This window comes from Lithobates pipiens, unplaced genomic scaffold (genome assembly GCF_037356315.1).
Source record: "Lithobates pipiens isolate NorthernLeopardFrog02 unplaced genomic scaffold, aLitPip1_a1.2 Scaffold_19, whole genome shotgun sequence".
Lineage (NCBI taxonomy): Eukaryota > Metazoa > Chordata > Amphibia > Anura > Ranidae > Lithobates > Lithobates pipiens.
Genome location: NW_027507764.1, coordinates 44,550,064 through 44,576,472, shown reverse-complemented (window position 1 = coordinate 44,576,472; position 26,409 = coordinate 44,550,064). Strand labels below are relative to the sequence as shown.

At 46.4% G+C, this 26,409-nt stretch overlaps 1 protein-coding gene across 1 annotated transcript in view; it reads right to left on the bottom strand.

Annotated features, from left to right (window-relative positions):
* Nucleotides 1-25,291, bottom strand: part of AGMO (alkylglycerol monooxygenase) — a 311,710-nt gene extending 286,419 nt beyond the window's left edge. Inside the window, exons 1-2 of the mRNA XM_077490703.1 lie at nt 25,010-25,291; nt 12,170-12,297 (exon numbers count right to left, since the gene is read on the bottom strand). Of these exons, the coding sequence (XP_077346829.1) occupies nt 12,170-12,297; nt 25,010-25,135 (254 nt within the window). The 5' untranslated portion in view covers nt 25,136-25,291. The remainder of the gene's footprint in view (nt 1-12,169; nt 12,298-25,009) is intronic.
* Between the last annotated feature and the right edge of the window lie 1,118 nt (nt 25,292-26,409).

The window sequence follows — 26,409 nt, the reverse complement described above, 5'->3', positions numbered from 1 at the left end:
CCTTACAATTGATGGTCAGTGGGAAGAATGCTCCTTACATTGGTGGTCAATGGGAAAAATAGCACTTACAGTGGGAAAAACATGTAATACCTGCTCTGTGAAGTGGTTTTGCACAGAGCAGCCCAGATCCTCCTCTTCTAGGGTCCCTCACCGGTGCTCCTGGCCCCTTCCTCCTGCTGGCACGCTCCCAAGCTGCAGCTCTATGTGTCAATTTACACACAGAACCGCGGCTTGGCCCCATCCCCTCCGTCTCCTGATTGGCTCATTGGCTGTGATTGACAGTAGCTGGCAAAAGCTAATAAGGAGTGTGAGTCCTCAGAACGCCAAGGCTCTTGTTGATATTGCTGGATCGAGAGGGGGCTCAGGTAAGTATTGGGGGGGGGGGGGGCTGGGAGGACTGTTGCACACAGACTTTTTTATCTTTATGCATAGAATGCATGAAGGTTAAAAAAGCTTGTGCCTTTACAACCAATTTAAGGGATAGTTCACACCACATGCAGTCCAGTGCGTTTTTTTCAAAAACGCATGGGAAGTAGGTTATATTGTTTTCAATGGCATAGTTCACACCAGTGCTTGCAGTTTCAGTGCGTTCCAGCTCCAGAATAAAAAGTAGAGCATGCTGCATTTTTCCTGCACTGGACTGTACTGGAACACTGTAAAACCCATCACAAATGCACTGGAACACACCGGAACGCACCAAAAATGCACTGAAATGCACATGTCCTTATTTGAGGTTAAGAAAAAAGAGGGGAAAAAATGCACTGGACTGCATTAACCACTTGCTGCCCACCATATTATCAGAATGACAGTGGTTGGGCTATCCTGATCGGATGTCATATGACTTTATCAGGATAACACAGCTGACGTGCCCCTGCAAGCGATCGGAGGTGCTGTGTGTCAGTCTGACACACCGCAACTCCGATCGTGGTATGAAGCCTCTGATAGAAGCTTCTTACCACATGATCAGCTGTGACCAATCACAGCTGAACATCGGGTGAACCAGGAAGTGCCGGTAAATGGCTTTTCTCGGTTCACACTGACAGAGAAAGCCGATCGGCGGCTCTCCGTGTCGGGGGGGGGGGGGGGGGTGTCTGTGCTGATAATCAGCACATTGATTATCATCACTGCCCCCATCAAAAGGTGCTCATCAGCTGCCAATCAGTGACAACACCTGCCAGCCTATCTCCATAATAAACACCTGTCAGTGCCCACAACAATTACGATCCGTGACCACAACAGTGCCCAAAAAAGTGCCAATGAGTGCCCCATCATTAATGCCTGTCAGTGCCCCAGCAAAGGGCCGATCAGTAATGCCTGTCAGTAGCTCCTCATCAGTATTCCCTATCAGTGCCATCAGTGCCGCCTATCAGTGCCCATCATTTTTTTTTCTTCTTTTAATTGTCTATCTTTTTTCATTTATAGCGCAAAAATTAAAAACTGCAGTGGTGATCAAATACCACCAAAAGAAAGGTCTATTTGTGGGAAGAAAATTATAAAAATGTAATTTGGGTGCAGTGTTGCATGACCGCGCAATTGTCATTTAAAGTGTGACAGCGCTGAAAGCTAAAAATTGTCCTGAGCAGGAAGGGGGGGAAAGTGTCTGGTATGGAAGTGGTTAAAAACCGATCAAAACCACACTGGAACGCATCAAAAACATGTCAAAAACGCGCATGCAGAAAAACATCTGTAACGTTTCCATGGTGTGAACTGGCCCTAACTCCTTATTCTCCTTATCTATTGAGTTATTTTTTAGCTGCAGGTTGTTGTTTTTTTTTCTGTATTCACTATTATTATTTAAACCTTTGTTTGTTTTATTTTTACATTTAACATATATTTACATGATTTACATAAAAAAATAAAATAAAATAAACACAATATTTAATTTGTAAATAACTGTGTAATGCAGGACAAATTATAATAAAATGCAACTTTTAACTAACACTGTTAAAAAAAGGAAAAGAAAAAGAAAGAAAAAGCGCGTTTTGTTTAATTTTGTTACATTTACCTGTCAAAGGACTGCAAATAAATAAATAAATAAATAAATAGTTGCAAGACAACAGGCATGTACTGGCCATCGGAACTACTGGGAGTTTCCCGGTGGGCCGATGGCTCAGTGGGCCACTCTGATGTAAGGGGGCTGCTGATGGGACACTCTGATGTAAGGGGGCTGCTGATGGGACACTCTGATGTAAGGGGGTTCTGATGGGACACTCTGATGTAAGGCGGTGCTCATGGGACACTCTGATGTAAGGGGGCTGCTGATGGGACACTCTGATGTAAGGGGGCTGCTGATGGGACACTCTGATGTAAGGGGGCTGCTGATGGGACACTCTGATGTAAGGGGGTGCTGATGGGACACTCTGATGTAAGGGGGTGCTGATGGGACACTCTGATGTAAGGGGGCTGGTGATGGGACACTCTGATGTAAGGGGGCTGCTGATGGGACACTCTGATGTAAGGGGGTGCTGATGGGACACTCTGATGTAAGGGGGTGCTGATGGGACACTTTTATGTAAGGGGGCTGGTGATGGGACACTCTGATGTAAGGGGCTGGTGATGGAACACTCTGATGTAAGGGGGCTGGTGATGGGACACTCTGATGTAAGGGGGCTGCTGATGGGACACTCTGATGTAAGGGGGCTGGTGATGGGACACTCTGATGTAACTGGGCTGCTGATGGGACACTCTGATGTAAGGGGGTGCTCATGGGACACTCTGATGTAAGGGGATGCTGATGGGACACTCTGATGTAAGGGGGCTGCTGATGGGACACTCTGATGTAAGGGGGTGCTGATGGGACACTCTGATGTAAGGGGGCTGCTGATGGGACAATCTGATGTAAGGGGGCTGGTGATGGGACACTCTGATGTAAGGGGGCTGGTGATGGGACACTCTGATGTACGGGGGTGCTGATGGGACACTCTGTTGTAAGGGGGCTGGTAATGGGACACTTTGATGTAAGGGGGTGCTGATGAAACACTCAAAATGTAAGTGGGCCGGTCTGGATGAAGTCCAGGGCCAAATTTCTGTCCCAGTCCAGCCCTGCAAGACAATAATTATGAGAAAAAGAGCCTTATTTGCCCTTGAGGTCGGGTCCACACTGGTGCGACAAACGCTCCGACATTGGGAGCTCATGTCGCATGACGTGTGAAAATCAATGTTTCCCTATGGGAGCCGTCTTAACTGGTCCGACACAATTCGGTCCAACTTTGAAAATGCTCCCTGTACTACTTTGGTCCGACTTTGATCCTACTTCAGCCCATTGACTATCATTGAAGTCGGATCAAATTCGGATCGCCGTCTTGCCTGATCCGACTTTGGCATGCGACTTGTGCTCTGATGATCTTGAGGGGAAACTCCACACAAAATTTTAAATAAAAAACCGACATGGGTTCCCCCTCCAAGAGCATACCAGGCCCTTTGGTTTGATATGGATTCTAAGGGGAACCCCAACGCTGAAAGAACAGCGTGGGGGTCCCCCCTAGATCTATACCAGACCTTTATCCGAGCTTGCAGCCCGGCCGGCCAGGAAAAGGGGTGGGAATGAGTGAGCGCCCCCCCCCTCCTGAAGCGTACCAGGCCGCATGCAGTCAACATGGGGCTGGATGCTTTGGGGCAGGGGGGCGCCCTGTGATTTGCACTGCTGATTTCATTGCAGCTTGCGACTTCATTTAACAGAAGTCTAAGTAAGATGCAATGAAATCTGTAAAAAGTAGCATGGTCAGGGCGATATAAATCGTTCATATAAATAGTTCCATTTCCAGCAATAAGGTGCCACTTGTCATGCAATTTGGAACTGTCAAATCGCATGACAAGTCGCACCAGTGTGAACAAGGTCTTATCGTGAAAGCTTAACCACTTGCCTACGTGCCACTTTTACCCCCCTTCTGTCCAGGCCAATTTTCAGCTTTCAGCGCTGTGACACTTTGAATGACAATTGGGCGGTCATGCAACACTGTACACATAGAATTGTTATAATCTTTTACACACAAATAGAGCTTTTTTAGAGCTTTGTTGTTATTTAATCACCACTGTTTTTTATTTTTTGCTAAATAAACAAATAAAGACTGAAAATTTTGAAGAAATTTTTTTTTCATTGTTATTAAATTTTGCAAACGGGAAATTTATCTCCTTCACTGATGTGCACTAATGAGGCTGCACTGATGGGCACTGATAAGGTGGCACTGATGGGCGTTCATGGGTACAGATAGGCTTCACTGATGGGCACTGATGAGGTGGTACTTAAGGAGTGTTTATGGGTACAGATAGGCTTCACTGATGGACACTGATGAGGTGGCACTTAAGGAGTGTTGATGGGTACAGATAGGCTTCACTGATGGGCACTGATGAGGTGGAAGTGATGGCCACATATAGGCTTCGCTAATGGGGACTGATGAGGCGGCTCTGGTGGGCATTGATGAGCAGGCACTGGTGGGCACTGATGAGGTTGCACTGATAGGTGGCACTGATGGGCATTGATAGGCGGCAATGATGAGCACTGATAGGTGACACTGATAGGTGGCACTGATGGCCACTGGTAGGTGGCCCTGATATGCAGCGCTGATGGGCATTGATAGGTGGCACTGATAGGCACCACTGATAGATGACACTGATGAGGAAGCACTGAAGGGCACTGATTGGCAGCACTGGTGTTCACTGATGAGGAGGCACTGGTGGGCACTGGTGGGCACTGATGAGGTTGCACTGATAGACGGCACTGATGGGCATTGATAGCCGGCAATGATGAGCACTGATAGGTGACACTGATAGATTGCACTGATAGGTGGTACTGATGGGCACTGGTAGGTGGCCCTGATATGCAGCACTGATGGGCATTGATAGGTGGCACTGATTGGCAGCACTGGTGGGCACTGTTGGGACTGCACTGATAATCAGGACACTATCAGTTTACGTGTCCTTTTTAGAGAAGCCATTTATTGGCTTTCATCTCCTCTCCTCTTGCTGTCAGCATGAGGAAAGGAGTGCTGATAACCGGATTCTATTTCCGTTCGTGATCAGCTGCGATTGGACACAGCTGATCACATGGTAAAGAACTGCTGATTGGCTCTTTACCTCAATCTATCAACCGCAGTGTCCTCCACTGTGATCACAGAGCGCACCGAGCACGCCCCACAGCAGGCACGCAATGGGCACGATCACGTGAGGCCACCATATGACAGGCTCCCAGAACTAGCCGGCCACGCTGTAGCTGTCATTCGGCTATGGCACGATCGGCAAGTGGTTAATTGTACAAGCTGAAGTTAGAAGCTGATTGGCTAATATGCACAGTTGCACCAGATTCTGTGTGCATTGGTTTTTAGTAAATCTCTCTTACAAGTAAGAGTACTAACACTTTAACAAGAAGCTGAATAATGAAAAAACAAAATCCTGGATTATTAACCAGAAGGATGTGGCATATTTTTTTCTTAACCAGCGAGCCGTATAAAAATAATGCCTGAGAAAAGACGTGAATGCTGAAGGATTAATCTCCCTCTCATCTGCTAATGATTGAACCCATTATCCCACCTGACAGAGGGAGGTTTTAGCCAATAAATACTTTTAGCAATGTCTATCAGCCGTCCTTGGCTTCCTCCACCCTAAAAATCGCCTCTGCTGCCGATGAAACCCGAGCAGTGGATAGAAGCAGACTTTTTCTCACACCTCTAAATGGAACAAAAAAAAAATTCTGCGCTTTTTAAAAAAACATTTTATCTGTTTTCCACTCCTCCGTTCCGCCGCGTGTTTCACTTAACAAGAATGGAAAGGGAGCTGAATATACGGCCTGGCGTTCGGGCTAATTGGCGTCCCTAAAAGAGGCAGGCTCGCAATTTGCCCGGGCTATTACACGCAGCCTTCAATACACCAAGGCTTCCTAGGAGTCATGCAATATGACAAAATATAGTACCTGTGGGGTGTCTATCTGCTGCAATATTATTCTCGCAGCTAATCAACCCGGGGGGGAAAAAAAATACGGTCATTGTTTCTACGCCTTGAGTGGGGTACGCGGAGCGAACGCACTCTGTTCCATTTGGAATAATGAAGTGATATTGTGTTTTAATGGCTTCAGCAGTCCAGCGTATGAGCGCATAGTTAATAGAGGGCCTAAAACCACTGCCAAACCGACCGCTTGAGTGAAATATTACCACCGATCTCGCAAAAGCTTTTGTGTGGCTCCGTTTGATGATCTTTTGCCGCAGGAGAAATGTTTTTTGTCTACGAGCCTCGGAGGCCCCAAAAGTGAAGTCATTTTTTCACAGGAATAACTACGTTTCCCAGTTAGCGTTCACTTCGAGAGGAACATTTCTGGAAGGAATACGTCTTTTGGGGCTTCAGAAAATATTTTTGAGGGATTTAAAGGGCTGAGGAAATTAGGGATTTTGGTGTAATTATCCATTGATTTGCCACCTGTACAGCATGCCAGGGATGGGTCCTGGAAGGCAGATATGTATCTCCATTATTTGGTTTGTGGTCCCTTTAAAAGGGGAACTAAAGGGTTATTAACTAAAGGGTTAATGCTCATCTTCCCAATGGTCCCTCACTGCTGTCAGTTTTCAGCCATCTTCATTGGCCAGCACAGGATAATGTCACTCCTTCACAGGGCCACCAATAGGGGGGTACCGCCAGGCCTCCTGTAGGGGTCCTGGGCACAGAGGGGGGACAGCAGTGTGGTGGGACAGGAGGACAATTACAGAATGCTGCACTGTGTTTGTGTCTATCCCTCCAGCAGCTAAAAGACAGTTTCTCCCACTTTCCCTTTGCCAGCTTTTAGCTGCTGGGCCGCTGAAGGGAGAGACGCAGACACAGTGAAGCTTTCTGTAATTGTCCTTCTGTCTCACCGCACTGATCCCCTTCTTTTGTTGCCACACATCTGATTACCCCCCTATGTGCCTGGGCCAACTCTCGCACCCCTGCAGCAGCTGCTGGCTTTTCTCTGTCCTGCCAGCTGCTGCAGGTATACAGATTGATGGAGATTGGGGGAAGGGACCAATAAATATGTCATTTATTTACAGTGCAGCGTTCTGCAATTGTCCTCCTGCCCCGCCGGATTGATCCCCTTCTTTTGTTGCCACACATCTGATTACCCCCTATGTGCCTGGGCCAACCCTCACACCCCCTCACACCCCCCGCAGGGCTGCCAGCTTTCCTCCTCTCCTGCCAGCTGATGCAGTTATACAGATTGATGGAGATTGGGGGAAGGGACCAATAAATATGTCATTTATATGCCCCTTTCTTTTCTGAATTGGACACAGTGGGTGATCGATAATGATCACTCCTGTGGCCTTTGATAACTAAGCATAGTAAGCTGTGTTTACTATGCTTCAGTGTATGAATGAACAGGAGCCTCTGTCTCCTGGTCATTCATCTGCAGTGCAACTGAGGCTACAGGAAAAGGAACTGAAGAATCTGTGTCCTCAATTCCTTTCTCTGTCTCAAGGGTGAGATGTCAGGGATTAGCCGATATTTCATCCAAGCCCCCAACTGCATTGTAAAAAAAAAAAAAAAGTAAACAATCATTTAAGAAATGTAAAAAATAAATTGTAAAAAAGTATTTTTTAAATTGTAAAAAAAATTTAACAATTGGAAAAATAATTTTAAGAAATTGTAATTTCAGTAATTCGGGGGGCTGTCAGGTAGGCTGTACAGGGTCCTGTAATTTCTAATGGCAGGATGTCATTCTGGTACATGGCTGAGCAGAACTCAGTTTACAGTCCAGGGATCACTAAGAGCAGGAAGGTAGGTGAAGTTTATTGCAAAAGTGACATTGCATTTCTCTTTCGCAATAAAAAATCTTGCCTGCTCACAGTATATAACAAAGGAACTTGAGTTCCACTTTAAAGGGGATGAAACAAAGTGCAGTTGGAACACTCAGAGATTCTCACCCATGCAGGGTGAGGTGTTCAGGGATGAGCTGATAGACAGAAAGCTGATTTGCAGCTTTCCCATAATTATTAAGTCCTTATATGAGACCCAAACTTTGGAGGCTCAGAGAGAATTAGGGTGGGAAAGAGTCTCCAGTCCTGACTACAGGACAGGTACTTTGTTCTTATAAGAGTTAACCCACCTGCAAGAGAGGGCGGAAAAGGGCAGGAAATAGCCAGCAGGTATCTGAGGTGTTGAGGACTGTGCATTGAGGTACGGCTGAGGCACTGCCTGGGCTCCTGTGGCCCTTTCCTGAAAGGGCAAGAACCTTAAACCCTGGTGTAGGACTAATATACTGGTGGTGAGCCATTGTGTTACTAGCTGTATATAGCGTTATAGACTGTTTTTGTTTATTTTGCTGAAGAAAGCTGTTTTTTTTGTTTTGTTTTTTAAAAAGACTGTTTACTTTTACAAGTGGCTGGCTAGTGTTTACACCCCAAAACTTTAAAACTCACTTGGACACAGGGAGTCGCACAACCACCACTGTATATTCTATTATTCTTGCTTCTTCTGCTTATCCCTTCCATTTTTTGTAAAAGCCATATATTTTATGCCTCAGTTATTGCTGGTGACCTCTTTATAGGAATTAATTGGATTTTCTGCACGCATGCACAGAAGATGCAAAGCACTGGCCAGAGAGATTGCAGTGGCAGCTGTGTGGCTCTCAATAGCTGTCTCATAGTCATTAGTGGCTGCGCCCCCTAATAAAGCCTCCCGCTGATTCTGCATGGTGAGGATTCGAGCAGGAGCTGCTTATAGCTAACATGATGTCAGGGGCGTACCTAGAACATTTGGCACCCGGGATGGATCCTATATCTGGCATCCCCCTCCCCCCCAACTTTAAAATGTAAAAACACCCCACTGTGCTACCTGCATATCTATGCAGCCCCAAATATCTTCCCCTACTGTATACCCCCTCTCCACAACTGCACCTCTGGACCCCTTTACAGTACACAGCCCCCTGCAGCTCTGGACCCTTTTACACTACACAGCCCCTGGCCAAACTATCTCTGAACCCCTGCACATTACACAGACTCCCCCCTCCCACAGCTCTGGGCCCCTGCACATTACACAGCCCCCCCTCCAGCTCTGGACCCCTGCACATTACACAGCCCCCACCTCAGCTCTGGACCTCTGCACATTACACAGCCCTCCACACCCCAGCTCTGGACCCCTGCATTTTACACATCCCCCCCCCAGCTCTGGACCCCTGCAAATTACACACAGCCCCCCAGCTCTGCACCTCTGTGCATTACACAGCCCCCCCCCACTCTGGACCCCTGCATATTACTCACAGCCCCCCCAGCTCTGGACCTCTGTAAATTACACATCCCCCCCCCAGCCCTGGACCCCTGCATATTGCACATCCCCCCAGCTCTGGACCACTGTGCATTACACATCCCCCCCAGCTCGGGGCCCCTGCACATTACACATTGCCCCCTCCCAGCTCAGGACCCCTGCACATTAACCCCCCCAGCTTGGGACCCCTGCACATTAAATGTTGCCCCCCACCCCCAGCTCAGGACCCCTGCACATTACACATTGCCCCCGACTCCCAGCTCTTGACCCCTGCACAAGGCACATTGCCCCCCCCAGCTCAGGAACCCTGCACATTGCACATTGCCCCTTCCTCCCTTACTGGGGCATGCATGCAGAGCTGGATACACAGCAGCGCTGAACAGAGGGCCGGAACTGCTGGAGCTAATTTTTCATATTACCAATGCTAATGATTGCTCCGCTCACTGTCTCTCTCCCCTGCTGTGCGATGCAGAGTGAATCCGAACAGCCGTCCCAGGGTGTCAGTTGCCCCAGGGTGTCAGTCGCCCCGGCACCCTGTCACAGCTCACCTCTACCTACCCTGGTTGATCACAGCGCTGCCTCTGCTGCCTGTGCCTGTCACCCCACTGTCACTGCTTCACTCGCGGAGGGCGGGGGCACCGGTCTGACACCCCCTAATGTGTGGCACCCAGGGCAGACCATCCCCCCACCCCCGTTGGTACGCCACTGCAAGATGTAGTCAAATTTTTTTGATTTTGTGGCCCTGACAGCTCTGGAGAGGATCTTTTTGGAGCTGTTAGGGCCTTATGACCAGTGTCGGGACAAGGTTATCCAGTGCCCACGGCAAAGATGCTAAACTACACCCCCTCCCCCATTTATGATGTGCAAGCTTAGAGCGTCCTACACCCAGTCAACCATTGTGCCCAGGGTGCGTATGACATGACTTTCAATATAGCAAACCATTGTCAACGGCTCCCGCTGCCAGCTTCAGGGATTGCATTATCAGCGGGAGGCGTAGCGAGATAGCGGCAGGGGGGTGGATTGAGCAGACAGATAGCTCAATCTGACACATCCAGAAATGTTGAACACATAATTTTTGCTTATAAAATAAAAATATGACCTTCTTCCCTGTGGTGGCACCCAGGCCCTGAACGTTATCACATGATTGGTTTTCCTGATTGGTGGCACAGTAATCGCGGCACCAGTGACAAAGAAGCAAGAAGCTGTAAGAGGGAGCAGGTAAGTTGGGTATAAGGTGGTAGGAGGATGTGCTTTCCATTGACAGTGGAACTAAGGGGACTTGCCATATGGGAAAGTATTCATGGTAAACTATCTCAAAGTAACTTCTAAGTGCACCTCTAAGCAATGTCAGCTTTGTCATCGATACATGTACAAGATACTGCACTAGGAGGTTATCTGGCTCACCTTAACCGACTGCGAGTGCTGACCCATTTAGGGTCCACCCTTCCTCGACTTGCCAAATTTAAATAGAAAAAGATGCACATTGACCAAATTTTCTTTTGCCTCAAAAAACTTTATTGTAACATGGATGAGTTCACAACATCAAGTCTGAACACATCTCCCTCTGTCAGACTATAAGCAGAAGTTAGTATCCCTTTAAGTGGGGTCACTACTTTGGGTGGTGCTAGTCTAGAGGGTTGAGTACCGTACCGCTATGTAAGCTGGAGTGGATAGGACTTAAACAGAAGGAGTATTGGGAACAGGCCACCCCTGGCATACATTATGTAAGTCGGAGGTCTGGGAGAGTGTACCTTTTGGGGTAGACCATGAGAGACTCTGGAGGAGAATTCACTTTTGGGGAACCTACATTGAGGAGTGTAGGAGAGATGGTTAGACATTCTGTGTTCAAGTGTCACTGCACTGTAATGTACTGTATTGCTGGACTTAAAGTTATGGAGATGAATAAGACGGTGTTGCTTTTGTGGACATTTTTTATTTTCGGAAGTGGGCCACTAAAATATGAGCACCAAGATGGCTGTGGGCCTCGGGCCAAGAGAATCTGGGTACCAAAATGGCAGTGGGCCTAAAGCTAGTAGAATGTGAGTTCCTTACAGGAGTGTGTGAACCCTATCTCATGAAGAAGAGGGGAGGTGCCCTTGGCCAGCTTGGTGGGAGCTGGCAGGGAATCGGGTCTATCAACAAGGCTTCTTGAAGAGTTAAGCTGAATGAGGATGCTGCTAATTTTGCCGGTGACCATACTGTCCGGAAAGACTGAGTCTATGGAGGTATGTTAATGTATAAAGTGGCGTTTGAAAGAGAAGAGTATGATAAAGCACTGGCTGGGGTGAAATGTGTTAGTGGAGAACGAGCAGGGTCGGGTGAAGGACAATCAACTTGGGCTCGATGCTTCAGTAGACCACCCAATTATCTCCACCTTCTTAGATTATCTCACTCTCTCTTATTTACTTATTTTGTAAAACTTTTGTTCAAATTTAGGTTAGAATAGAGGCAAAACTTAATCCGACCTTACTTCAACCGATTACCTAACAGAACCCAAACCTCTAAAACTTACATTAAATGCTTATTGCTGCCAAAAGTGTCCTACGCCGAGACTTTACAGTGGTGCTGCCGAGATCTCGCATCACCCAGATTTTTGGCACAGATTTCACATGATTTACCAATGCATACAATTTTACTCACAATACCTCAAAATCCTTTTGAAATCCTAAGTAGCCACATCAGCTTGGTGGGTCTTTAAAGCCACAGATAAATTACGAGGAACATAATGTTTGCGTTATTTAAATTTCTATTACCGTCCTTGCGATCCAAAATATTACAGATTATGTCATTCATATAATTGTAGAATCGTGCGCTGCTTAATTGTATCATTAAGCTGTTATATTAAGTCAACTGCGTTTGAATGAAGCGTCCTTGGCTCGCAGACACCCTGGGCCTTCCAGCGCAGTGACTAAAATAAGATTTTTCCGACCACAAAGCAATTTTGACTTACTCTGGCAGGCGAGACATAACTCCTGCAGAAAGGGACGTCAGTCCGTCATTAACTCGGAGGGGTCGACCCTTCCAAACTGCACTGATGAACATCTCCAATATAAGCATCACAAGGAAATATGCCGTGGCCTGCAAGAAACAAAAGATGGATTTAACTCTGCAAGCCCTAATAAATTTGTTTCCTCTAAAGTAGACATGAACCCTAACAGGATAATTTTTGCATTAAAAAGGGGATCAACTCCAGAGATAAAACGATAATTCTCCCGCTCTACAAGACTCTGGTCCGGCCGCACCTGGAGTATGCTGTCCAGTTCTGGGCACCAGTCCTTAGAAAGGTTGTACTGGAAATGGAGCGAGTACAAAGAAGGGCAACAAAGCTGATAAAGGGTCTGGAGGATCTCAGATATGAGGAAAGGTTACGAGCACTGAACTTATTCTCTCTGGAGAAGAGATGCTTGAGAGGGGATATGATTTCAAATGCCGTACTGGTGACCCCACAATAGAGATAAAACTTTTTCGCAAAAGGGAGTTTAACAAGACTCGTGGCCACTCATTAAAATTAGAAGAAAAGAGGCTTAACCTTAAACTACGTAGAGGGTTCTTTACTGTAAGAGCGGCAAGGATGTGGAATTCCCTTCCACAGGCGGTGGTCTCAGCGGGGGGCATTGATAGTTTCAAGAAACGATTAGATAAGCACCTGAACGACTACAACATTCAGGGATATACAATGTAATACTGACATATAATCATACACATAGGTTGGACTTGTGTCTTTTTTCAACCTCACCTACTATGTAACTATGTACTATGGAAGAAGAATATTTTCTGCTACTGATTTCCTGCAGCCTATTTGCAGCCACTTACTATCTACATGTACTCCAGCGATGGCTGCATGGCCTTTCTCAGGCTGGGTTTGTCTAGTGGTAAAAAGCCTTGATCACATGGGTCTAGTTAAGCATACACCCCTGCATAATCGGACATGTTTGCCTGCGGTGGAATGCAAGGGTGTTCTGTGCATCCCCATGCAGGAAGTCCCATTGTCCCATGTCAACTGGAAAGGAGTGGCTGCAAGGACACAGCTGCTGCTCCCAATTTGATGAAAATAAGTTACATGGACAATGACAAAACACGTAGTGGCGAAACCTACATCATGCACACCTGGAAGTGGAGGCACTGGCTGTAATTCAGAGCTGCCAACCTGAAATCTTCCTTAGTAGGCAACATATTTTTTATGTGCTCTTATTGTGGTGCACCAGATGATAGTGCACTGCACCCAAGGGAGTTTATGTTAGTAAATAGGATGATAGTCTTATTTATTTTATTTTTTTTAGATAAATACTGGGGTCTTCTACTGGGAGGAGGTGAATTGTCCAAACCCAGCCTTTTTCAACCAGGGTGCCCAGGCACCCTGGGGTGCCTTGAGGTTTCTTCAGGGGTGCCTTGGCAAAATGCCTAAAAATTTCCCCAAAAATTGTATACAAGTTGGCGTGGATAAAGCCACAGGTTTTCATTATGCACCATTACAACCTTCTAGCCACTGGCTTCCTAACGACCAATGGCATCACCAGCTGATAAGAGGGATGTCAGTTGCCTGCATAGCATCCTTGTTTGACCCATCCCTTGTCCCTCTCCATCAGCATTGAGGGCACCTTAGCTGAGAGAAAAGCTGAGGTAGAAGAGAAACATTGGAAGTCAGTACCAGTTTGCAAAAGTGTATTTGCTTTGGAAGAAAAAATTACCTTTAACGTTGGGTGTCCTATATGTGTGGATGTTGCAGTGTTATGCAAAACTATTAGAATCGTTTTTACATTTTAGAATGGGGTGCCTCAAGACTGTCCATAATTTTGGAGGGTGCCTCAAGACTGTCCATAATTTTGGAAGGTGCCTCAAGACTGTCCATAATTTTGGAGGGTGCCTCAAGACTGTCCATAATTTTGAAAGGGTGCCTCAAGACTGTCCATAATTTTGGAGGGTGCCTCAAGACTGTCCATAATTTTGGAGAGTGCCTCAAGACTGTCCATAATTTTGGAAGGTGCCTCAAGACTGTCCATAATTTTGGAGGGTGCCTCAAGACTGTCCATAATTTTGAAAGGGTGCCTCAAGACTGTCCATAATTTTGAAAGGGTGCCTCAAGACTGTCCATAATTTTGGAGGGTGCCTCAAGACTGTCCATAATTTTGGAGAGTGCCTCAAGACTGTCCATAATTTTGGAGGGTTCCTCAAGACTGTCCATAATTTTGGAGAGTGCCTCAAGACTGTCCATAATTTTGGAGGGTGCCTCAAGACTGTCCATAATTTTGAAAGGGTGCCTCAAGACTGTCTATAATTTTGGAGGGTGCCTCAAGACTGTCTATAATTTTGGAGGGTGCCTCAAGACTGTCCATAATTTTGGAGAGTGCCTCAAGACTGTCCATAATTTTGGAGGGTGCCTCAAGACTGTCCATAATTTTGGAGAGTGCCTCAAGACTGTCCATAATTTTGGAGGGTGTCTCAAGTCTGCCCATGATTTTTAAAGGGTGCCTTGACTGAAAAAAATGTTGAGAAACACTGTCCCAACCTGTGAGAGGATACTGAGGAGAATAAGGTGAGGTGACAAGTCTGGAGGTCTGGGAGATGTTACAAACTCCTTAAAGGGGAAGGCGCAGATAGAACTAATTTTCCACATAGGTCCACAGTCCCAGGTGAGAGAGTATGGTGAAAGGTTGAGGAGCATGTGCAAGTTACATTATTGGATTACATCACGTGATTTCTTCAATGGCATGTTTGGGATTGACTAAACACGTTGGACTTTCATTATTGAGTATATTTACAATGTTTGGCAGTTTGGGTAACATAACAAGTAAAGCACAATTGTTCAGTGTGTTTGTGCTTTATTTTTAGAACATAAATTAAGTTTTCAGAGTATGATGGATCCAATTTGTAATGGGATCCTAACTGCCCAGATACCTCCTTCACTTAATATACCTTGTCTATCAAAACTTTCAATACTTTTGACCTGTTACTACAGAGGAGAAAGCTAACTTTTTCTCTGGTACCAGTGGTGGCTGCTGGTATAGTTTTTTGGGTGGGCAGCGTCTTCTTCTCCCGATGCTTCATTGCGGCTTCCCCTGCATCTCCTTCCTCCTCATCCTCCTCCTCCTCCTCGGCGGCCAATTGGATCAATCTCCTCTCGGCCAATCAGCAGACAGGTCTCAGGACCCACTTTCTGATTGGCTGGGAGGAGAATCAGGAAGACAATAGCAAATGTTAATTTGCTATTGTCACACAACTGGGTGGGCAAGCCCATCCTTTTTTGAAGCCTATTAGAGCCTCTGGCTCTAATCACATGCTTATAAAAAACAAAACATTGGAATCCATGTGTCCGGCGCCCCTCATGTAGATTAAGGGGACGGACGCATGGATTGGGGGGGCGGCACCCCTGCGTCCTGCATTACAGGCCACCACTGTCTGGTACCCACCTTACTTCCTACCCCCTGGGCCCCATTCACAACTCTTCCAGTCACCCCCTTGCTCCATTTTACACTCCCCAAACCACATCTTCAGTCTCTCCCTCTCCACAGGCATAGTCCCTTTAACCACTTGCTTACTGGGCACTTAAAGCGGGATTCCACCCTAAAGTGGAACCTCCACTAATCGGAACCCCCCCCCCTCCGGTGTCACAATTGACACCTTTCAGGGGGGAGGGGGGTGGAGATACCTGTCAAAGACAGGTATTTACACCCACTTCCGGGCATAGACTCCCACGGGAGTCTACGCCATTTCCTGCCCTGCCGCGCTGTCTGCTGGGACACACACGGGTCCCAGTGACAGCGCGGAGATTTCCTATTGCGCGGCGCGGCTCGCGCATGCGCAGTAGGGAACCGGGAAGTGAAGCCGATTCGCTTCACTTCCTGATTCCCTCACCTAGAATGGCGGCGGCAGCAGCCGAGGCCCGAGCGGTCGATCGGCCTCGGCATCGCTGAAACCCGGGACAGGTGAGTGTCCATTTATTAAAAGTCAGCAGCTGTAGTATTTATAGCTGCTGGCTTTTAATATTTTTTTTTTTGGCGGAATCCCTCTTTAAACACCCTTCCTGACCAGACCAATTTTCAGCTTTTGGTGCTCTCACACTTTGAATGACAATTACTCAGTCATGCAACACTGTACTCAAATGAATTTTATGTTCTTTTTTTCCCACAAATAGAGCTTTCTTTTGGTGGTATTTGATCACCTCTGGGGTTTTTATTTTTTGCGCTATAAATGAAAAAAGACCAAAAATTTTGAAAAAAAACGCATATTTCTTTGTTTCTGTGATAAAATTTTGCAAATTATAATTTTTTTTTCATAAATTTTGGCCACAATTTATACTGCTACATATCTTTGGTAAAAATAACCCAAATTAGTGGATATTATTTGGTCTTTGTGAAAGTTAGAGAGTCTACAAGCTGTGGTGCGAATCGCACAAAATTGATCACACCTGATGTACTGGTGGCCTATCTCATTTCTTGCGACCCGAACAAGTCAGGAAAGTACAAATACCCCCCAAATGACCCCTTTTTTGAAAGTAGACATTCCAAGGTATTTACTAAGATGCATGGTGAGGTTTTTGATGTTGTCATCTTTTTCCCACAATTCTTTGCAAAATGAAGATTTTTATTTATTTTTTCTCACAAAATTTTTAATGTAATAGGTTATTTCTCTCACATGGCATGTGTATACCACAAATGACACCCCAAAATACGTTCTGCTACTCCTTCTGAGTATTACGATACCAAATGTGTGAGACTTTTACACAGCCTGGCCACATACAGAGGCCCAATATTGAAATAGCACCATCAGGCGTTCTAGGAGCATAAATTACACATTTCATTTCTCAACCACCTATTACATTTTTGAAGGCCCTGGAGCACCAGGACAATAGAAATGCCCACAAAGTGACCCCATTTTGGAAAGCTAACACCCCAACGTATAATCTATGAGGCATAATGAGTCGTTTGAATGGTTCATTTTTTTTCCAGAAGTTTTGGGAAAATGTGGAAAAAAAATGAAAACGCATTTTTTTTTTACGCAAAGTTGTCCATTTATAAGATATTTCCAACACATAGCATGTACATAGCAAAAATGGCACCCCAAAATACGTTCTACTACTCCTCCTGAGTATAACGATACCAAATGTGTGAGACTTTTACACAGCCTGGCCACATACAGAGGCCCAATATTGAAATAGCACCATCAGCGTTCTAGGAGCATAAATTACACATCTTATTTCTCAACCACCTATTACAGTTTTGAAGGCCCTGGAGCACCAGGACAATGGAAATGCCCACAAAGTGACCCCACGTGGCACTGACAACACGTGGCACTGACAGATGGCACTGGAGGCAGATGGCACTGGAGGCAGATGGGGCTGACAGATGGGGCTGGCAGATGGGGCTGGCAGATGTCGCTGGCAGATGTCGCTGACAGATGGCACTGGGGCTGGCACTGGCAGATGGCACTGGCAGATGGTGCTGGCTAATTGCTCTGGCAAATGGGGCTGGCAGATGGCACTGCGGCTGGCAGATGGCACTGGCGCTGGCAGGTGGCACTGGCAGGTGGCACTGGCACTGGCGGCACTGGCGATGACGGCACTGGGGCTGACGGATGGCACTGGTGCTGGCAGGTGGCACTGGCGCTGGCAGGTGGCACTGGCACTGGCACGTGGCACGTGGCACTGGTGGCACTGGCACTGGCGGCACTGGGGCTGACGGCACTGGGGCTGACGGATGGCACTGGCGCTGGCAGGTGGCACTGGTGCTGGCAGGGGGCACTGGTGCTGGCAGGTGGCACTGGCACTGGCGGCACTGGCACTGGCGGCACTGGGGCTGACGGCACTGGCGGCACTGGGGCTGACGGCACTGGGGCTGACGGATGGCACTGGCGCTGACAGGTGGCACTGGTGCTGGCAGGTGGCACTGGCACTGGCAGGTGGCACTGGCGGCACTGATGGCACTGGGGCTGACGGCACTGGCACTGGCAGGTGGCACTGGCGGCACTGATGGCACTGACGGCACTGGGGCTGACGGCACTGGGGCTGATGGATGGCACTGGCACTGGCAGGTGGCACTGGTGCTGGCAGGTGGCACTGGTGCTGGCAGGTGGCACTGGCACTGGCAGGTGGCACTGGGGCTGACGGCACTGGGGCTGACGGATGGCACTGGCGCTGGCAGGTGGCACTGGTGCTGGCAGGTGGCACTGGCAGGTGGCACTGGCACTGGCAGGTGGCACTGGCACTGGCGGCACTGGGGCTGACGGCACTGGGGCTGACGGCTGGCGCTGGCAGGTGGCACTGGCGCTGGCAGGTGGCACTGGCGGCACTGGCACTACTGGCAGATGGCACTGGGCTGACAGATGGCACTGGGCTGACAGATGGCACTGGCACTGGGGCTGACAGATGGCACTGGGGCTGACAGATGGCACTGGGGCTGACAGTTGGCACTGGGGCTGACTCACAGATCCTCTCTCTCCTCACACGCTGTCTCTGTGTGAGGAGGGAGAGACACGGCAATGGGAGATGATCTCATATGTTTACATTTGAGATCATCTCCCATTGGCAGCTGCGATCGCGCTGTGAACGGCCGCTTTGATTGGCCGTTCACGGCGATCTGTGTTTGCCTGTCTCCGGGAGACACGGCGAATACAAAACTTCCGCGATGCGCACCCCCGGCGGCGCGCATTGCGGAAGTAAACACAAGGCCGTCCAGGGACGGCCAGGCGAAGGAACCCACCTGCTCTACGGCCGTCATTCGGCTATAGGGCGGGCGGGAGGTGGTTAAGACATGCACTGGTCACCCCATATCCAAAAAGCCTTCATTGGACCTCAGCAGTATGAACAACCTTGAGGCCCATCTCCTTGCACCCATTTACCTCCAGGTTACTAGAAAGCCTATTCTACAACTGTCTAGACTGCTACCTCACAGATAACATTCTTCTTGACCTCCTTCACTCACAACATTCCACAGAAAGTGCTCTCCTTAAACTATCTAAGTATGTTAAAACCAATGGCTATTACTCAGTACTCCAACTATTGGACCTTTCTGCTGCTTTTGATGCAGCTGACCACTCTCTTCTCCACTAAAAACTTCACTCTCTTGGCCTCTAAGACTCTTTTCCTGGTTCTCATTTTACCTAAGCATCCCCTTAGTGTCACCTATAGTTTTGTCTCTTCATCTACTCTTTCTCTCTTTGTAGGGTTCCCCCAGGGCTTGGTTCTCAATATTCTCTATCTATCTCTTGGCCAGTTGATAACCTCACATAGCTTTCAAAGCCATCACTATGATGATGACACCTAAATCTATCTCTAAACACCCCAGCTCACCCTTTCAGTCACCTTGTACATCACTAATTGACCTACTGACATATCATTATGACATTCCAAAACGAACCCTATCAAAAACAGATCTCATAATATTGTCCCCCCCCCCCCCCCCCCCCCTGTGTCCCTTTACTCAACTTTTCCAATGAGATCAATACATCAACAATCTGTCCTTCCCCTCCTGCCAGGGTGGTGGATGTAATCATAAACCTTGACCTCTCCTTTTGGGCCAGTCACTGACCACATCTTGCCACCTTTACCTCAAAAACATTTCTCAAATACACCCCTATTTAACCATAGACACCATCAAGCTACCAATTTTATTCCCCTGTTATTTCTCACCTTGACTTTTGCCACTCTCTCCTCATTGTATTAACTTTACATAGGCTATCCCCTTTCAGTCCATCGTGAATGCTGCTACCAGAATCTTACCAACCATCTGCCACACTTCTCTGCCAATCCCTCCACTGGCTTCCACTCTCCCAACAAATACAAATCAACAAATTAACAACAACATAGAAAGTCATCCACAACCCTGCCCCCCAGCCACTTTACCAACTTCATCTCAAAATATCACCCAAACTGTCCTTTCCACTCCCCCAAGACCACCTGATCCCTAGTTATTTTGTCATATAGCCTCCCATCTACACTTCCAGGACTTCTCCAAGACCTCTCCCATCTTCTGGAACTCTTTACCCCAATCTGTCCAACTATCTCCTACTCTTTCTTTTATGTAAACCTTGAAAAACCTTCTCTTCAAGGAAGCCTATCTTGCCTCCACCTAACTACTGAACATTTACTTCAACAGATCCCCACACAGTCACTACCTTTCATTTTACTTGCTCTTCCATTTTAGATGATAAACTCTCACAGGCAAGCCCCTCTTAATTTATTTGTCTTAAATTGTAACGGTACGGTCTCATTTTATATTGCAAAGTGCTGCACAAACTGTTGGTGCTATATAAATTCTGTATCACGATTTCACTCCTGTCAGGAGGAGCAGCTCCGTCACTTGCTGGAGAGAGCATTAGGCGTTATGCTCCCTCCAGCCTGCAGGGGGAGATAGACAGCTGGCAGACTTTCCTTCCTCTCTCCCCTATCACTTGTTATCACATGACTTGAGAGAGGAACAAAAAGCTGCCTTCAAAACTGTGAGTACATGTGGGAGGGGGAGGGAGGACACTCTGATGTGAAGGGTGCTGCTGGTGGGGACTCATATGAAGGGGGCTGCTGGTGGGGACTGATGTGAAAGGGGCTTCTGGTGGGGACTGATGTGAAGGGGGCTTCTGGTGGGGACTCATATGAAGGGGGCTGCTGGTGGGGACTGATGTGAAAGGGGCTTCTGGTGGGGACTCTGATGTGAAGGGGGCTTCTGGTAAGGACTCTGATGTGAAGGGGGCTTCTGGTGAGGACTCTGATGTGAAGGGGGCTTCTGGTGGGGACTCTGATGTGAAGGGGGCTTCTGGTGAGGACTCTGATGTGAAGGGGGCTTCTGGTGGGGACTCTGATGTGAAGGGGGCTTCTGGTGAGGACTCTGATGTGAAGGGGGCTTCTGGTGGGGACTGATGTGAAGGGGGCTTCTGGTGGGGACACTCAAAGTTAAAGTGGGCTGGTCATGATGAAGTCTAGGGCCAATTTTTTGTCCCAGTCCAGCCCTGGAGATTTTGGTCCAGCTTAGATCAATGTAACTCTACACAGAGTGTACCATACCTATGGAATCCCTCTGGAAGCAGGAAATCATTGTAGTAGACAACTCTACTCCATTGATCTCTGTAGCTTCCAGGTCCTGTGCCAAGTGGCTGCCCTGCTGCATTGTGAACACAGAAGGTCAACCGCTCACCATGGGTGCCAATGCGGAGAATACTTGGTATTTTCCTAATGCATGCAAAGAGTTCTCTGATTAGACAAGGTGGGGAGCATGGCCTCACTGCCCTGCCTCTCCACCTCATCAAATCAAAGCAGGGAAAGAAAATCCATCACTTCCCTTAGAAAAAGCAGCACAAAGTTTACATATAAACACTGGTTAGGCACACAATTAACCCTTTGATCGCCCCAGATGTTTAACCTCTTCCCAGCAAGTGTCATTAGTACAATGACAGTGCATATTTTTAGCACTGATCAATGTATTCGTTTCACTTGTTCCCACAAAGTGTCAAAAGTGTCAGTTAGTGTCCGATTGACCGATATCGCTGTCTGCTAACCTTTGTGCAAACCAATCAATATACGCTTATTGGTCATTTTTTTTTACCAAAAATATGTATTGCCTACATTTATGAAGAACTTAGATTTTTTTTTTATTGGATATTCTTTATAGCAGAAAGTAAAAAAATATTGTTTTATTTTTCAAAATTGTCAGTCTTTTTTGTAGCGCAAAAAATAAAAAATAAAACGCATTGGTGATCAAATACCTCCAATAGAAATCTCTATTTGTGGGAAAAACAATGACATAAAATTTATTTGGGTACAGCGTTGCAGTTAAAATAACGCAGTGTTGTATCGCAAAAAATGGCCTGGTCATGAAGGGGGAGGGTAAATCTTTCTGAGGTCAAGTGGTTAATAAGTATCTTTTGTTTTTAAAAAATATATAATTATATATACACATATATATATATATATATATATATATATAAATACTGTATATATATACTGTATATATATATATATATATATATATATATATATATATATATATATATATAATCTGTATATATATATATATATATATATATATATATATATATATATTTACATATATATATATTTACATATATATATATATATATATATATATATATATATATTTACATATATATATATATATATATATATATATATATATATATATATATATATATATATATATATACACAGTATCTCACAAAAGTAAGTACACCCTAACATTTGTACATATTTTATTCTATCTTTTAATGTGACAACACTGAAGAAATTACGTTTTGCTACAATGTAAAGTAGTGAGTGTACAGCTTGTATAACAGTGTAAATTTGCTGTCCCCTCAAAATAACTCAACACACAGCCATTAATGTCTAAACCTCTGGCAACAAAAGTGAGTACACCCCTAAGTGAAAATGTCCAAATTGGGCCCAAAGTGTCAATATTTTGTGTGGCCACCATTATTTTCCAGCACTGCCTTAACCCATTTGGGCATGGAGTTCACCAGAGCTTCACAGGTTGCCACTGAAGTCCTCTTCCCCTCCTCCATGATGACATCACAGAGCTGGTGGATGTTAGAGACCTTGCGCTGCTCCACCTTCTGTTTGAGGATGCCCCACAGATGGTCAATAGGGTTTAGGTCTGGAGACATGCTTGGCCAGTCCATCACCTTTACCCTCAGCTTCTTTAGCAAAGCAGTGGTCATCTTGGAGGTGTGTTTGGGGTCGTTATCATGTTGGAATACTGCCCTGCAGCCCAGTCTCTGAAGGGAGGGGATCATTCTCTTCTTCAGTATGTCACAATACATGTTGGCATTCATGGTTCCCTCAATGATCTGTAGCTCCCCAGTGCCGGCAGCACTCATGCAGCCCCAGACCATGACACTCCCACCACCATGCTTGACTGTAGGCAAGACACACTTGTCTTTGTACTCCTCACCTGGTTGCCTCCACACACGCTTCACACCATCTGAACCAAATAAATGTATCTTGGTCTCATCAGACCACAGGACATGGTTCCAGTAATCCAGTCTGCTTGTCTTCAGCAAACTGTTCGCAGGCTTTCTTGTGCATCATCTTTAGAAGAGTCTTCCTTCTGGTATGAAAGCCATGCAGACTAATTTGATGCAGTTTGCGGCGTATGGTCTGAGCACTGACAGGCTGACCCCCCACCCCTTCAACTTCTGCAGCAATGCTGGCTGCACTCATACGTCTATTTCCCAAAGACAACCTCTGGATATGACGCTGAGCATGTGCACTCAACTTCTTTGGTGAACCATGGCGAGGCCTGTTCTGAGTGGAACCTGTCCTGTTAAAGTGGTTGTAAACCCTTTCAACACACTTTGACCTACAGGTAAGCCTAGATTAAGATTTACCTGTAGGTCCAAGAAATATCTCCTAAACCTACACGGGGGAGATATTTGCCGAAAGACAGGCACGATGTCTACGGCGCATGTGCTATAGACAGCGGCGCGCAGGAGCACTGAGCGCGCCGTGGTCAACGGCGATATGCCGCAAGTGGCGGATCCCGTGCGCGTGCGTGGGAGTGACATCATCGCGGCTTTGCCGAATGACAGCGGCGGAGCAGCGAGACCCACCGAGAAGATGGATGCGCCGGACTACAGGGGACAGCGGTGACTTCGCTGGCTCCCGTGTCAGGTAAGTGACACATAATGGACTACTATGCGATGCATAGTAGTCCATTATGCTTTACCTTTGCAGGGAATGAAAGAGGAAGTAAACTCAGCAGGGTTTACTTCCTCTCTGTATGGTCTTGGCCACCGTGCTGCAGCTCAGTTTCAGGGTCTTGGCAATCATCTTATAGCCTAGGCCCTCTTTATGTAGAGCTCAATTCTTTTTTTCAGATCCTCAGAAAGTTCTTTGCCATGAGGTGCCATGTTGAACTTCCAGTGACCAGTATGAGAGAGTGAGAGCGATAACACCAAATTTAACACACCTGTTTCCCATTCACGCCTGAGACCTTGTAACACTAATGCCGCGTACACACGAGCGGACTGTATGGCGTACTTAGTCCGTCATACAATCCGACGGACAGTCCGTCATACTTTCCACTGAACGGACTTGACTACACACGGATACCCAAACAGTCCGTCGAAAGCTTGCGCGATGACGTGTACAGCACGTACGACGGGACTAGAAATAGGAAGTCCAATACACAGCAAAGCACCCTTCCGCCGTGTAAATCCTTTCTGGGCATGCGCCATTCTTAGTCCGTCGAACTAGCATACTGACGAGCGGATTGTCCGCTGAAACCAAAGTACGACGGACAGAATTTCGAAAAATCCGAAATTCTTAGTACGCCGGACTGCACGCTGAAAAAGTCCGCTGAAGCCCACACACGAGCGGACTGTCCGCTGAAATGTGTTTCGACGGACTAAGTACGCCATACAGTCCGCCCGTGTGTACGCGGCATATCGAGTCACATGACACCGGGGAGGGAAAATGGCTAATGGGTCCAATTTGGACATTTTCACTTAGGGGTGTACTCACATTTGTTGCCAGCGGTTTAGACTTTAATGGCTGTGTGTTGAGTTATTTTGAGGGGACAGCAAATTTACACTGTTATACAAGCTGTACACTCTCTACTTTACATTGTAGACAAGTGTCATTTCTTCAGTGTTGTCACATGAAAAGATATAAAGACAATGTACAAAAATGTGAGGGGTGTACTCACTTCTGTGAGATACTGTGTGTATATATATATATATATATAAAATACATGCTAAATGTAAATCCTGATTAGCTACATTTGATGACTGCCCATAATCCCCTACGACATGTCCCAGCATTCCCATATAAACATTTCAGGTTTCTCACCTTGTCCACATAATCTGGCACTTCCTCCACAGTTTTAAATGAGGTCTCATTGGGATACAAGACATAGAACATCATCCGGACTCCTTGGGAGACAGTAAGGTTAACCTGGCCTGTATAACCTCCCATGGCTGCTGCTGGGGTCACAGGGCGCGCAGAAATACAATGCAGCCCCTGCAATGCCTCCAAGCTGAATGCAGCCAAGTGATTCTTTGTTGCAGATTGTAAACACTGTACAAGCAATGGGCGTCCTTACTCTGTGATCTTCCTGTAACACAGTAATGTGCAGTCAGGGAGCAGGTCATGTGATCCGCTTGTCGGGGAAAAGTTCACCCAGGAACGCACAATGCAGGGGAATGCATTGCTATGATACTAGAATGCTTGCTGTGATCCTGATAAGATATTACAGACAATTCTAGTGACAGTGCAGAACATTCACAACATTTGGCAGTAAAATGCCGCACAGCGCTTTGTTGATTTTGTTGAACTTGGATTGCACAGAGGTGGAGGTTTTTGTACTTTATACTTTTGTGATATCGTAGCTTTGCCTGAAATACTTGTCTGTGCAGTTTTACTTTCCTGTTGTTTCATGTACATTATTTGGATATGTTACAGTGTTTTATCTTGCAAACTTTTTAAAATAGCAAAAAGAGATACATTTAAAATCCATATTATATATATATATATATATATATATATATATATATATATATATATATACAGTGGTGTGAAAAAGTGTTTGCCCCCTTCCTCATTTCCTGTTCCTTTGCATGTTTGTCACACTTAAGTGTTTCGGAACATCAAACCAATTTAAACAATAGTCAAGGACAACACAAGTAAACACAAAATGCAATTTGTAAATGAAGGTGTTTATTATTAAAGGTGAAAAAAAATCCAAACCATCATGGCCCTGTGTGAAAAAGTGATTGCCCCCTAAACCTAATAACTGGTTGGGCCACCCTTAGCAGCAACAACTGCAACCCAGCGTTTGCGATAACGTGCAATGAGGCTTTTACAGCGTCCTGGAGGAATTTTGGCCCACTCATCTTTGCAGAATTGTCCTAATTCAGTTACATTAGAGGGTTTTCGAGCATGAACGGCCTTTTTAAGGTCATACCACAACATCTCAATAGGATTCAGGTCAGGACTTTGGCTAGGCCACTCCAAAGTCTTCATTTTGTTTTTCTTCAGCCATTCGGTGGTGGACTTGCTGGTGTGTTTAGGATCATTGTCCTGCTGCAGAACCCAAGTTCGTTTCAGCTTGAGTACACGAACAGATGGTCGGACATTCTCCTTCAGGATCTCTTGGTAGACAGCAGAATTCAAAGTTCCTTTTATCACGGCAAGTCTTCCAGGTCCTGAAGCAGAAAAACAGCCCCAGACCATCACACTACCACCACCAT